General features: G+C 42.9%; 1 protein-coding gene across 5 annotated transcripts in view; it reads right to left on the minus strand.

Moving 5' to 3' along the window:
- The window catches only part of LOC147021795 (catenin beta-1-like), an 82,864-nt gene that overhangs the window by 37,431 nt on the left and 29,744 nt on the right, over window positions 1–15,689 (minus strand). For 3 of the 5 annotated variants that reach the window (XM_085892164.1, XM_085892162.1, XM_085892160.1), the window contains exons 2-5: window positions 15,477–15,650; window positions 12,113–12,357; window positions 3,763–4,001; window positions 3,271–3,472 (exon numbers count right to left, since the gene is read on the minus strand). In XM_085892164.1, the coding sequence (XP_085748290.1) occupies window positions 3,271–3,472; window positions 3,763–4,001; window positions 12,113–12,357; window positions 15,477–15,650 (860 nt within the window). The remainder of the gene's footprint in view (window positions 1–3,270; window positions 3,473–3,762; window positions 4,002–12,112; window positions 12,358–15,476; window positions 15,651–15,689) is intronic. The other 2 variants (XM_085892161.1, XM_085892163.1) reach the window with 2 other exon arrangements.

Consider the following 15,689-nt stretch of genomic DNA (forward strand, 5'->3'; position numbering starts at 1 on the left):
GACTAGGCCCGATCGACCGGGCCGCACGTCGAGGCCTGGGCCACGCCGCGGTCATGCCAGCTGCCGTGTGGACGGGACGCCGAGGAGTGCCCAGCGAGTCGCCACGAAGGCAGCAGGTAACCAGTGCAGCCTCTCGGAGCTTTTTCGGTTTTCACAGCTCCTTGACTAATAAAGACCCACGAGGTCCAGTTCTGCCCTCCTTGCCTTTTCTGGGTTTTTTTCTTTGCATGAACGTTGTGGCGCCATGTCTTGAAGTTGAACTGTTAAGTGCATGTGTGTACATAATAAATAAACGGTTGTAGTTCTTATTGTTACTCGTGTCCTGTCCCTTACCCCCATTACATTAATTGCATTGCTTGTATATGTGCATTGGTTGCATACATGACTGCATGACTGCTCACGTGTGTGTAATAAATGTCATTGTTTAAATGTTTACCCGTTCGTTGCGTCCTTTCCCTCATTGAACTGCCATAATTGAGTTCAGAATATAGCTGGATTTTTAATAGCCGATTTTTTTATATAGATTTTTAATAATAGATTTTTTTTAAAAAAGAATCGGATCCGGCGGGGCTTGGCGATAAACACCGCTCGGCAAATCGCAAACGGAGCGAGCTGCTTAGCGGCTCGTGTCCAAGCAGGCCCCGTTGAGGTACAGTCTCTCGGTAGTCTGCCTGCGCGATTAATTAGGTAAATCGACCATAAGCCAATCGGACCCTGTAGCGCGGGTAGAGTATTGACTAGGCTGTGGTGTGATTAAAGATACACCCGTAGCTGGATTTCAGTGTTGATCCGAAAGCTGCGACTAGGTTTGTCCGTTCAGTGGGCGAGAGCGGCCACCATTGGCTAGAAGCGGTCGCCCGCATGCCGAACGGGTGGTAATCACAACAATATATATGTTACAGATTGCATCCCATTATAGCAATTACTGCACAATCTCTGAACAAATTTCACTTGCCATGCGAATACACTGCCTTCTGCATATCTCTGGAGTCAATATTTCCGACATGTTTGCGTACAAATAAATATACAGCCCATAATGATGTGACAGTGAGGTCTAACTTTATATACTACTCAAAAGAATTTAAGGGTCAAAGGAAATTTTTTGATCATTTTTGTAAGTACGTCTTTTTAAGCCAGATAGGGTTGGAATATCCCCCTTTGGGTTGTCATTTGGACTATAGACATCACGTTATTATGGGACATGCAATCATTGCACTTATCTTTAGAAACTTTTTAAGTTAACCCAGATTTCCTTTTCATGGATTTGAAGCACGAACTTAATCAGACGAAACTGACAAGCTGCCTCGAAACACCCATTGTGACACCTCATGCACCATTTGCACGTGTTTTGCAGGAGTGTCATTCCATGCATGCCAATTTTAGCAATAAAATGGCTGAGCATTTTCCATTCATCATCACTTGAAATTTGAAGACGGTTCGACGACAACTCAGCATCCAAGACAGGGAAAGGGCCATTGGCTGGCTACAAGATGGACAAACTCAGAGAACTGTGGCTCAGCGTCTAAATGTAAGCCAAAGCGTTATCGGCAGACTCTGGCAGAGGTTCAGGACAACTAATGCTGTTCAGAATCGCCCCCGTTCTGGAAGACCCCGATCAACAACAGCACGAGAAGACCGCTTCCTGATGATAACGGCGTTGCGACAGTGCTTTGTGACCGCACGGCGTCTTCGGGATCAACTCAGAACTGTCAGACGCACCAACGTGTCCGACCAGACCATTAGGAATCGTCTGCGAGACCGAGGTTTGCGATGCCGGCGTCCTGCAGTCTGACCACTGCTACTTGACCGTCACAGAAGGATTCGCCGAGATTGGTGCAGACGTCATATCCAGTGGAACCGTGGTCAGTGGGCAGAGACAATGTTCACAGATGAGTCACGCTTCTCGCTCCAGTTCAATGATGTCGTGTCGTGATGCCGGGCTCGTGTTTATCGTCGTCAAGGAGAGAGATTTGCTGATCTCAACATTGCTCAACGTCTACCATTTGGAGGAGGAAGTGTGTGGTGTGGGTGGGGATATCCATGAACCACAGAACCCCTCTGTACGTCGTCAATGGAAATTTGACTGGTCAGCGTTATCTCAACGAGATTGTTCAACCTCTGGTAATTCCACTTCTGCAGTAGATTATCCAGGAGCTTGGTTCCAGGATGACAACGCAAGACCTCATCGTGCCAGGGTGGTGACTGACTTCCTGCAGCAGCAGAACGTTCAGCACATGGATTGGCCTGCATATTCATCCGACTTGTCACCCATTGAGCATGCATGGGATGAACTAGGGCAGCAAGTTCGATCATATCACGTCACTGCCGTCAACCTCCGGCAACTGGCTCAGCGATTAGTCGCAGAATGGCAAGCGATCCCTCAACGTTATTTCCAACGCCTGATGAACAGCATGCGCCAACGTTGTCAAGAATGTGTGAATGCTAACGGTGGCTACACTAGTTACTGAAGCTTCTGCGACTTGTGTGAACATCATTTTGGGGGGTGCATGACTTTTTTTCATCAGGGTAATAAACTAGTGTCGAATCAAAGTTTTTGTTTTGTGTTTTCTGTTCTTGAGCCATCAAAGAATTATTTTGTCATTCGTCATCACCATTTTAGCTCGTTAGCTTGTATTTATATGCACAAATATTTTTGACCCTTAACTTCTTTTGAGTAGTATATATGTGTTCAGAATGAGAGTGTGAAGTTCAGTCAAAGAGTCAGGATAACACGAGTAGGTATACCAGGCAACAGGATCACCTTCGATACAAAACACAATCAAATGCAAACACGTAGTTACGGTCAGGAAAATAATAATCGATAATTAGAATTCCAAAAAGCCATGAAGGCGATGGCTACAGAATCAAATTCTGTGTGACAGGAAATCTCACTTGATCATATACCTGCCATTAAGCTATCTAGTCTGAATTCCGTCTCTAAAGAGGTTGGATTTCAAGAATGACTGCTATATTCTAATGCGGTCCTCTGGATGTGAACGTCTGCATTAAGATGTCAGCCTTAAAGATAGCATTGTGTCTTTATAAAAGATTATGACACTGTGATATGACCAAGTTCCATACTTGAGGTTAGCTGCATAATTAGCACTGCTTGCAGTACTTTGGAGTGTTGGGATGTGGATATAGCATCAGCATGACGAGCCAAATGGCTTCCTCCTATGTCTAAATACCCTTGTGTCACAAAACTCTACCAAAACCTAAAAAGCTTTAGAGGCTTTAAGAGAATGTACGATAAAGTTATTCTACACCCACCTTGCTCTCCTGGTTTCCGTAAGCCAAAATCTGCAGACAATCAGTCGTGATTGCCAAGAATTTAACGTTTGTACGGTTCAGCAAAGTGACCATTTTCTGCAGTGCCCCGGAAAGGCGCATGGCCATCTTGCTTCCCTCTTGGTGCAAAAGTAGGTTGTGCAGTGTTGTAATCGCATAAAACACCACTGGTTCGACAGGTGAGCTTCACACACAGGAAAAAGGTAGGAACGACAATCACTTAAACCAGAATATCACACAGCTACAGCTCCACGAACAAGTCACATTGATTTCTTTAACTTTTTAACAAGCAATTTCATGGTTCAATTAAAATTATTATTTTATTCATAAGCCCATCATAATTATCAGCCATTCGACAAACTTCCACCACCATCATCATCAATCTCGACTCCGTCGATCACGGTTCATAAACAAGCAACCAATCATAATCTCTAAAGAACCAAAGCTACATGTGTGACATGGTGCCTCCAGTACCTGAGAGCTTTCACAAGCACAGGAATTCCACCAGCCTTGAAGATGGCGAGTAGACCTTTATGGTGGTGCGAAAGGTTATGCAGAGTGCCAGCTGTATAGCGGGCTGTGTCAATGTCTGTCGTGTTCTGCAGTGTGTGCACAAGTGCTGCCACCATCTGCGGAGACTCCATCATCGAGTGCCAGCCTGTTTCCTTTCTCGATAGCTGGTGAGCCATATGGGCCGCTTGGGACACTACAACCTGCTCAGGCGGTACAAGGGTTAAACCAACAATGAAATTCTTCAAAAACCCTTTCATTATCTTCTTGAATTATAGTAAAATTCTACTGTGAGAGAAAGCTTTCATTGGAGTAACCATTTTTGGTGGCCAATTTATTCTGGATATAATCCAACAGTGAAAGCTGTTATTATATTGATAACTAGGGTGTGGGGGGTACACGGCACCGCCGGGCTGGGTGAGTTTTTCCCGGCGAGCTTTTCAGGACGTGTTGGACATTGAAATCCATCCATCAGGACCATACTCTGTATAGTGTGCCGGTGCTGCCAAAGCAGTCTCCTGGGCTATTGGGCACAATCGTGGACAAGTTTCCACTCCAACACAGGATACTCAAATGGCTCAATCATCCCAGCAAGCTGGTACTCATTTTGCCAACCTCAGAAGGATGACAGACTGAGTCAACCCCACCTGGTATTAATTCAACGGATAAGCAGGATTTTAACTCAGGACCCCAGGATCCCAAGCCCACCACCCTAACCAATAAGCCAACACCAGGCACACATTGAAATGCTATGGAGTTATTGGCCTCATGGTAGTTACCTTTTGCCTGTGGGTCAGCAGCAGCACTGCCTAACCCCACATCCTAATATAGACTTTATGGTGGCCTTTACTGGCCTCAAAACGGATGTCAAGGTGAACATGAGGGAGCTTAAAACCTTGCCCACATTCTGAAGTAACTACAACCAAATTTGGGGGCTCTCGGTGATATGGTTTGTCCATGAAAGAGTTACAAACGCACAAACAATTAAAGTTATTTATAATTTGTTGCCATTTCAAAATGAGAGAAGTTTCAGTTGTGTTCCGCAATAACAAGGCAAATTAATCACAAGTACAATAATGACAAACTCTGATCATTCACACATTTGAGATCGCTTCACACGTTTCACCGATAACATGGCCCAGACGCAAACTCCCGGCTTTGTTGGCAGTTTTCTGGAAATTTAAAAGTTGGAACGAAGGAAACTCGACAAGGAAATTTTTTTTTACACCCAAACACACAATATAACCACAAGCGAAGGACACACGGCACTCATTCCCTGGAGGACTTGGGCTCTTCATCACTTAGAATTCTACACACACTGAGCAATAAAAATTAAAGTGAAATATACCACGGAAGGGCACAAATCCCTCCAAAGCAAACACCAGCGAAAACAAAAGGCCTAGTCCCTTTGTCTGTCCTCTCCAACACACACACACACACACACACACACACACACACACACACACACACACACACACACACACACACACACACACAGATACACACACACACACACACACACACACACACTTTTTTTTCCCCATGGATCTCAGACTTATGATGCTCGAAGGGCATTCCAGAAGGACTCCATCATCATTGCTCCCTGAAGCTTAATGGGACATCTCAATAGATTGTACAGAGGGTGAGATTGAGAAAACAATTGATTAATTTTCACTATTTTACCGACAATTTCTTGTGAATTAACATTCGTAAGGAAAATAGAACGTTGCATATTTCCCTTTGCATAAACATTAAGAAAAATATATATCACATTACTTAAAAAGGGGTTCCACAAAAAGGTTTAATATAAATATTTTCCACTCAATTCAATGTATTTTGAAACATTATGAAGTGCATCTGTAAAGGCAATTTTATACTAAAGCCCTCAAAAAAAAAAAAGCACACATCAACTAATAGGGGTAAGGGGGCTATATAGCCTTCCTCCTTGTCTGGCAATACAGCCAAAACCCTTCCCTGCCCTCACTTTTTGTAAGGGCAGGGAGGGGTTTGGCTACAGCAAATGCAAACAAACATTATTAGTCACAAAAACAGACATAACAAGAGAATTTTCTAACAGTGGATTTCTTTCACAATTGCATTTCATCTTCAAAATTCAGTTCAATATTTCAAATCCCGATTTAAAAACAAAAACATTTCATTGGAAAAATGAGCCCAGTGGGAATGGAGAGTTTACTTTGTTTTTAGAAAGGAATACTAGTCCTAATCGTGAAAGCAAATGTCTGCGTCAGCGGACAGGTTGAATGATGATGACAGCTCTTTTGCTCTAACAAAGGGTTAACGTCCAGAACATCACCTGGTCCTTTGCACAGCAGATAGCACATTTGAATAAATGTTCTATTTATTTCATCCTGTATTTTCCTGTTGTTTGACAAGAGCATAAGTGGCACACATAGAGAGCATGTGACAAACTGTACCAGCAAATCCACACGTTATATATTTTTATTATTTGTATACAATGTCGAGGCTCGTACAAGAGCTAATGCGCAGAACGTACAACGAGGGGAGCAGGAGACAAGAAGAGTGGGAGAGGGAAGGAAAAAAACAGTGGGGAACAGAGACATTAGGAGATCTGTGGAAGGGAGAGGGATGGGGCAGGGTACACGGGGAATACAAGATGGACATTACAGGGACTTTCAGAAAGGAAAGCAGGGGATTTGAAGGACGTGAGTTTGGGGTGGATTAGCGGGGGTAGAAAAGATCATGGTTTTGGATGAGTGAAGATAAGATATGGTGGTGAACAGCTGTTTTGAACACCTGGAGGGAAGAGTGGGATTGAAGAGAGTGTGGGAGTTTGTTCCAAAGGCAGGAAAAAAGAGGAATGAAAGAGTGAAGGTGAGCAGTAATTCTAGATTTTGGTGATTTTACCAGAAGGAGGTTGTTGGCGGACCTTGAGTGCCCTGCAGAAAAATGGAGGGGGGGGGGAGATTACAGACAGCGTTGGGGGGGGAAGCAATGCCGGAGAGGAGACGGTAGCAGACAGAAAGACCACCGACCTGCCTGCGGTGAGAGAGTGGGAGACCCAAAGACTCAGCCTCATCACTGGAGATACCAATGATCCTAACTGCCTTGGTTTCCACGGCATGAAGCCGAGAAAGGTGAGAGACAGGAGCACCAGCCCAGAGGGGAGGGCGGTACTCCATCATGCTGCGGATGAAAGCTTTGTACGTGGTCAGGAGCTCAGGTGTGCCGAGGAAGGACTTTGCACGACGGATGATGGAAGATGCCCAGTTGGTGACTGGCTTTGGAGGCCAGCTTGGAGATGTGGTATTCCCCAGAAAGATCATGGCAGGTAGTGACACCCAGAAACTTGAATGAAAGGACTTCATGAGGTTTGTTGAGAAAGGTTTGTCTGTGAGCCATGAGTGGAGATCACCTTGGATACCATAGGAAGAGAGTTTGGTGAGCAGGTCGGGCTGCCAGACCATATTGAAAGCATGCGATATGTCTATTTTTTTTTTTTTTTATGAACGGATTGTGCTTGCATTCTGCAAGCAGATAAATTAATTAATTAATTAAATGTAGAATGAGTAAGCAGTACAAGCTCTTTAGTTATGCGCAGTCCAAGCTCCGCCACTCTCTTGGCTGAGGGTCTGAGGCTCCACTGGCCGACATGTGTTTACGGATATTTCAATTCATGGACATTTAACAGACAGTTTTGTGATTTATTTCTGTGACCTTGGCTTCGAGTTACCTCAGCATGCAAAGCTACAAGTTTCTAGGCCACCTGGAAAGTAATAAACATTTATGTCAGTGAGTCAATGAGTGAGTATTGCCTGGTGTTGGCTCAACAGTCATGGTCGCTGGTTTAAGATCTTCAGGTCTTGAGTTCAAGCCCTTGTCACATCCGTTGAATGAACACGAGGTGGGTTGATTCAGCCTGTCATCCTTTCGAGGTCTGCGAAATGAGTACCAGCGTGCTGGTAACAGGGGGCACTGCATCAGCGGCACAGCCGCACCTCCAGGAAATGATGCAGCCAAGCAGCCACAGGATGCATATGAATAAATAAAATAAATAAGTGAGTGAGTGGTTAGAAAGAGGTTTCGGTATATAATGATCAGCCTCAAAAGCAGTGATTACATCCAATGGTGACACAACCTACCAACAGCTTTTGAGGAATCAAAACCAACAAATGTAAATATGGCTTTCGAGGTACCATCTTGGACAGGCTAACAACATAGATCAGAGCTATCTTTGAGCTGGACTGCCTGTGTCTGAGTCAAGATCCAGCTATAAATTGTCACCCAAGAGCCTGGAACCCAAGTTGTCCCGGAACCCCACCCCCCCCACCCCCAATACGTTTATTGGCATGTATGAACGTGTCAACATATGATCGGGTACGATGCTTGTCAACGTTGAGCTTCATCCTCCATTTCCCATTTCAGGTAGTGACATGTCTAAATTAACAGAGAACAGTAGAGGAGGGGGGGGGGGCTGCAGCCTGGGCGACTACGTCTGTAACGAGTGGGAAAATGCTCGGCTCTTTTAACAGAGATTCCAACTGGGAACTGCCAGACTGCAAAATGATTGGTGCATGGGGAAACGTTTTTCCAATATCAAAGTAATGTCAACAGGAAACCACCAGGTCAATCTCAGATGAGCGATGCTTGATTAACCTCATCCATCTTCGAAGATGGATGGAGGTTACTGTTTTCACCCCTTTCTGTTTGTTTGTTTGTTTGTTTGTTTGTTTGTGAACAGTATTACGGAAAAACTCCTCGACGGATTTCGACGAAACCTGGTGGGGGGGGGGGGTTAGGTATGGTCCAAGGATCATGCCATTACATTTTGGACTTGGTCCCCCCAAGAAAAAATTGTTGGAGAAAAATTTTTTTTTTTTTTTTGCATTTCTACATGTTTTTAATGATTTCCAACCCCCCCCCCAAAAAAAATTGTTACCCCCCCCCCCAATTTTTTTTGCATTTCTACATGTTTTTAGTGATTTCCAACCCCCCCCCCAAAAAAAAATTGTTAGAGAAAAAAAACATTTTTGCAACTTTTTTTTCAACAAGATTTCGATTTCTTTTTTTTTTTGCATTTCTACATGTTTTAAAGTGATTTCCAACCCCCCCCCCCCAAAAAAGAAAATGTTGGAGAAAAGAACTATAACTCTGTCAGCACTGTTGATATCATATTTTATGAATAAGATATAAGGTTCACTTGAGTGACCCAGCAGTATTGGCGGCGGAGGTTTTGCACTCTCCCGAGAGCTCCCCCTCTAGTTTTCCCTGTCATCGTCAGCTGTGCACTGATGCAGCACTTGTATCGGTTTGAATGGATGCCACAATGAAACATCACATTTCTGTGGTGTAACATTTACTAAAGGAACCTTGAACACAGCACATTGGTCTTCAATATTGTTTCTATACATTTTTCTAGGACATCATGTATCGGGATTTGTGTTTGAGGATGATCGTCGCATTTCATTATTCCGTCACAAAGTTTGTGATTTGCCTTTATTTATTTATTTAATGATTTTTAGGTCATCTCTTCGAGCATGATCTAATAATATGGGTGTAAATGTCCTTCGATCCGTCCGTCCGTACGTACGTTGCGAAAATGACGATTTTCAAATTCTATCTCCTCCGCCATTTCTCAAGCGATCTTGAATTTGATTGTGGCATATGAATCTATGAGACAATATCTAAATTTTGATCAGGCCGGATTTTCGATATTCGCTTTCGTTTTCGTGTCACGTGACTTCAAAGTTGGCAAAAAATGCGAAAATGACGATTTTCAAAATCTATCTCCTCCTACATTTCTCAAGTGATCTTGAATTTGATTGTGGCATATGAATCTATGGGACAATATCTAAATTTGGTCGGGCCGGATTTTCGATATTCGCTTTCTTTTTCGTGTCACGTGACTTCAAATTTGGCAAAAAATGCGAAAATGACGATTTTCAAAATCTATCTCCTCCTACATTTCTCAAGTGATCTTGAGTTTGATTGTGGCATATGAATCTATGGGACAATATCTAAATTTGGTCGGGCCGGATTTTCGATATTCGCTTTCTTTTTCGTGTCACGTGACTTCAAAGTTGGCAAAAAATGCGAAAATGACGATTTTCAAAATCTATCTCCTACATTTCTCAAGTGATCTTGAATTTGATTGTGGCATATGAATCTATGGGACAATATCTAAATTTGGTCGGGCCGGATTTTCGATATTCGCTTTCGTGTCACGTGACTTCAAAGTTGGCAAAAAAATGCGAAAATGACGATTTTCATGCGAAAATGACGATTTTCAAAATCTATCTCCTCCTTCCATTTCTCAAGCGATCTTGAATTTGATTGTGGCATATGAATGTATGGGACAATATCTAAATTTGTCGGGCCGGATATTCGATATTCGCTTTCGTTTTCGCGTCACGTGACTTCAAAGTTTGTAAAAACTGCCCGACCTTCAGGAGGCTATATATTTTCTCGCAGAGATGACCGTCACTCCCGCACGGGGTAATTTTTTAAGCTCACTATCTCAATCAAGAAATAAACATTTGTCTAAAAGTGTCATGCTCAACTAAATCCTCGTTGTTATGGTTGTACAATTTCGAGGAGCATGGTAAATGAGTTGCATCACCCACAGATGAACACTTGAGAAGCTGAGATGAGAACTTTGTGGACTTCACTTGTTCCTTCACATATGAACTAATCTGTGGAAACAGAGCAATGCTTGATTGTTCCTTCCAATACATAAATTGCATTCTCAGTATGATCAGAAGGTATTTGGTCCACCCCCTCCCCCACTCCTTCCACAGTTTTTAGGTCATCTCTTCGAGCATGACCTAATAATATGGGTGTCGATGTCCTTCGATCCGTCCGTCCGTCCGTCCGTTCACAATGAAGTTGAAGCGGGAGATTTGGTCATTAGTGATCCTGATAGAGGTCGATGAGACGTACACGATGGTATGACTTTGAAGGTCACCGAAGGTCAAGGTCAAGGTCACGAGGCCTTTGAAGTTGCGAAAATGACGATTTTCAAATTCTATCTCCTCCGCCATTTCTCAAGCAATCTTGAATTTGATTGTAGCAAATGAATCTAGTGGACAATATCTAAATTTTGTCAGGCTGGATTTTCGATATTCGCTTTCATTTTGGTGTCACGTGACTTTAAAGTTGGCAAAAAATACGAAAATGACGATTTTCAAAATCTATCTCCTACATTTCTCAAGCAATCTTGAATTTAATTGTGACATATGAATCCATGGGACAATATCTAAATTTGGTCAGGACGGATTTTCGAATTTTGCTTTCCTTTTCGCGTCACGTGGCTTCACAGTTTGCAAAAACTGCCCTACCTTCAGGAGGCTATATATTTTCTCGCAGAGATGACCGTCACTCCCGCACGGGTGTATTTTTATTTACAAGTTCCATGCCTGCCTCTAAATCCTCTCTGGACTGCAAGGCCACATCAGCCAAGCTGCAAATTGGCCATTTCAGATGTGTACAGTTTCCGATGCACAAATGGCACTCTGGCAGAGCCAGGCATCAGGGCCTGGAAGAGTGCAGGCACTTAGCACAAACACATCAAACTTACACCACCTGTGTGTGTCAACACATCTTGGAGTAAAATGATAAACAAATAAATAAGTTGCTTCGCTTTTTGAAGATAATCTCGAGATTCACAATAGCTCTCCTATTTTAATCCGTCAGGTTTAATGGAAATCACACAGCAGTGGGAATTGAGTAAAACTGTAAAATAATCAACTCGCTCGAGATTTTTTTTTTAACAAAAAAGTTTGTTTTTGTAATGAGGAATAAATATAACCACCCTCCCCCTTTTTCTGCTCCAAATGGCCTTATCTTTGATATTCAATATAATCTGCAGGAAAATAAACAAACGTAACAATTATTCAAATTCACAATTGAGCAATTTTGAGGTAAAGGACAAAAAAAAAAAGTACACCGCCAAAAATAATTTTCTTAGGAAGAAAATACTTTATTAAAAAAAGAAAATTTTTTCCTGAAACAAGAAAAGCATGAGAAAACTTTTTTAGCTGCAAGAAAACTTCTGTCATGGTTTTCTTGTTTCAAGAAAACTTTTCCGATTTCATGAAAATATTTTCTTAGATAATTTTTGGCCAGTGGAGCCAATGCCATTGAACACCCTGTTTTTGTTCAACATAAAAAGAAGCATCGAGTGTGCGGAAGAAACATACTTTGTGAAAAAGGATTCGTGATTCTACTGGTGAAGAATGAAAACAAAGGAAAAAAAAAAGAACATTGCTCAACAAGGAAAACACCTTTAACAATGTCTCTGTGAAAGATTAATCAGCGAAGCTAATTCAGTGCGTACCTGGTTCTCATCTCCCAGCAGCTTGATGAACTCTGGGATGGCACGTGTCGTGAGATCTGGATCGTCTTGATAATCCAAGATATTTCCCATTGAGCTCTTGAGCATGGGTGACGGTCCAGAAAAACTATGAAGGTTACTTTGGTTGGCCGGTTCGAATTGCATCGACGGCATCAGCAGCTCATCATCCGTATCCGAAAACATGGAAGTGCGGATCTTTTGCGTGCGTGTCATCCTGTACTCCATGTCTGCAGTGGATGCACACACGGATGAGGCAATGCACATTTAACAGTCCGGCAAAGAAAAAATATTTGAGAATCCGCATCACAGCCCTTGTGAAATTCCAATGGCGCGCACACACACACACGCAAGCACGTGCATGTAAAAATAGACACATGTTTGTTGGGAATGATGAATGACTGATGAAAATACTACGGGTGTCAATGCTTTAAACCTATTCGGTCATTCCACAACAAAAGGTTAGTGCATTTTAGTGAAGAGAACAAAGGGCTTTAAAATGTTTTTTATCCCCAAATTTAGTTGAGAAATTGAAGCATGAAAGCCGATGTATAAAACACATCTAGGACACTCGGTAGAGCGCATACCTCCGCCAAGCAATGCCTGATCCACGAGAACATATAGGGCCCAATACATTTTTGAAATATCATGCTATATATCGTTTTTGGCCCAATCTCTCATTGGTGAAGAATCACTTTGAAAATTAAATAATTCTCATCTCCAGATCCAGATTTGGATCTTCACCAAAATCGAATTAATTCTTCTTTGTCACACGCCCAATCTAACCACCAAGTTTCATCCGAATCCGTATACAACTTTTTGAGATATCGTACTATATAACGTTTTTGGCCCTCTCTCTCAATGGTGAAGAATCACTTTAAAAATTATCAGATCCGGATCCGGATCTTCACCAAAATCTCATCAGTCCGTCCTTGTCACACACCCAACCCGTCCACAAAATTTCATCTGGACCCGCCTACAACTTTTTGAGATATTCTGCACACAGACAGACAGACAGACAGACAAACAAACAAATAGTCAGAGAGGGGTGAAAACATAACCTCCTTCCACCTTCAGTGGCAGAGGTAATAAAAATAATTATATGCAGTCTTTGGGCCGAAAGTAAAGGAAAGAAAGAATAATTGTGTTGTGGCAATTTTGGAAACATTGCGGCAGCCAATTACAAGCAACTTCAGGGCTCATGGGTTAATCATTCTGCAACTGCTCCAAATGGGTTTTTGATTTCCCCGAGCAAACAATTTGAAGAATGCCAGTGAAACAAGCAAGAATTACAGTCGATCCAAGCGAAAGCAACCAATTCTGAATAATCTCTCCGACAGACCATCGCAAAAAAATTCTTCTATTCTGATTACGTGTTACCTGGACACCTGCCCTGGCAGGATACCCTCGAGGTACGTGCACTCATCTATGAGTTGTCTAGCCTGGGTTGGAATCCCAAACCAGCTATAAGCTGTCATCCTGGTGTTTCACATTCAGGGTGATATATCAATGTGAGCGAACTCGACACCTGTTGGACTGGGCTGGTGACTCCAAAGCTTGAGCACCCAGCAGTTCGTGTTTTGGAAATTGTGGCTCCAAAGGTCAGATGGAACACCAAGATGAGTATCAAAAAAACATCAAATTTTGGAGGTAGCAGGTGACAGGTGGAAGATTCAAAACGATTTGAAATACCCTGACAAAAATGTCTGCGTTGCGGGGAAACTTTGTCCAAGATTGCAAACCTTCAAGAGATATTGCTATTGTGCAACCAGGATACCAGGCTGCCAGTCGAGCAAAGCCCAATCATGATGCATTATAGGGTTGCTAGAACTTGTACAATCTCATAAATTTATTGATGTATCAACTTCCCCTGTTGATCAATTATTTTGAATCTGAAGGACAGTTGGCTGCTTGAATTGCAATGTTCCCAGACGACCAGATTGTATTCATGACTATTAATTAAATAAATGCTACTCTTTTCAGCAAATATTTCCTCCTGCCCGAATCCCCATAGCACAGTGCGGAGAGGTTTGGGGAAAGGGGGAGGATTTGGGGGAGGGGGTGTGTGGGGGGTTGCTTGCACGTCCACTGCATTTAAATATCATGCGAGCCGCACACAGCATTGAGGTACAGTACTCGCCTTTGAGCTGCCTCCTTTGGGTTTCACTCCTGACCTGACTGCTGCTTTGCACATCGGCCATTACATCAAAGAGAACACCGTGCCTTATAAGGAACGTGAAGCACATTGCTGAGTCGGCTATCATTCGTGTGTGGATGTTAAAGATCTAGATACAAGTCAGTCAACGTTTGCCGATACCCTGGGCAAATTCATGCCCCGATCTATCAGGTCATTCCATCAGTGGTACAGCCAAGCCCGATGCAACCTGCAGATCAAATTAATTAATGTATCCTACCCAAATACACATTCAAAAGCATTGTGTGTCGAGGTATGTACATAACATGTATTGAACATATAAAATTGATTGCCCTTTGTGGTGGAAGAATGTTGTTAACATGCAACATGCAAAATACCTGGTCAATTTGTTTATGGTGCAGAAGCTGCTGCCCAGACAGGGACCACACGAATCTAGCAAGTGGTGTAACCTGGTGTCAAGAAACCTCCAAGCTTCCCAAATGACAAGCTACCTGCAGTCCATGTATGAATTGGGAATTTTTTCAGGGGTGCCGGCAATAACTCGCCTCCTCTTTGTGAAGGACACCATGTTATCTTTAACTACTAGCAGAAGCGATGCTCAGATAAATGCCCATCCAAGGGACGGCGCACACATTGATGTATCAACCTGAATGTGAAACACTGGTATGACAGTATTTACAAGGGGAGAGATTCCAACCTGGGCTGGATATCTCAGAGACGAGTACAACAAACGATTTGTTTCGAATTTTGAGAGTACCTCTCTCTCCATTAAAAATCGTTAATCCCCGATATCTTCCTTGCTTTGTCTTGCTGTAGTTAATGTGTTAAAGTGTTAACGAAAAACTTTCTAGATCTACATCTCTTGAGGTCATTTGCCTTGCTTGGCATGAAAAAAAAAACTCGTGCAAAAACCTTTCCCAACAATACATTAACACATAATGAGCAGGAATATTAATTGATTGCCAGCAGCTCACCCTTCCTCCACCCCATGCCTGCAAGGGCCCCTTCCACCCCACATCCCCCATGTTATTATATATTTTCTTTACATTTCTCAACCAACCCCTTCTGCCTGCAATTACCGGGTATCATATCACGTCATTAGTGCAAATATGTTCCAAATCAATACGATTACGATTGGTGTGACTGCTTGAGATGGATGCCACCAATCGCGATCAATAGAAGTGCTGGACAAACCAGCAACGTTGTGTGTCGTCGTCGAATGGCCCCAGTCATCGTCCTCCATCTGCTTCCCGTTGATGGAGTTTGTTGTTGTGACAGCACCCGAATGGATTCCAGAGTCCACGTACGACTTTGTGTTCCAATTTGTGCCACTCATCTTGTAATCTGACAGGCAAAGCGGCTCCAGAGCTATGAAACGGGTAGAGCGAAATGAAAATAGAGCATGAC

This window comes from Eptatretus burgeri, chromosome 8 (genome assembly GCF_056783735.1).
Source record: "Eptatretus burgeri isolate ZD-2024b chromosome 8, Ebu_testis_v1, whole genome shotgun sequence".
NCBI classification, from domain to species: Eukaryota; Metazoa; Chordata; class Myxini; order Myxiniformes; family Myxinidae; genus Eptatretus; species Eptatretus burgeri.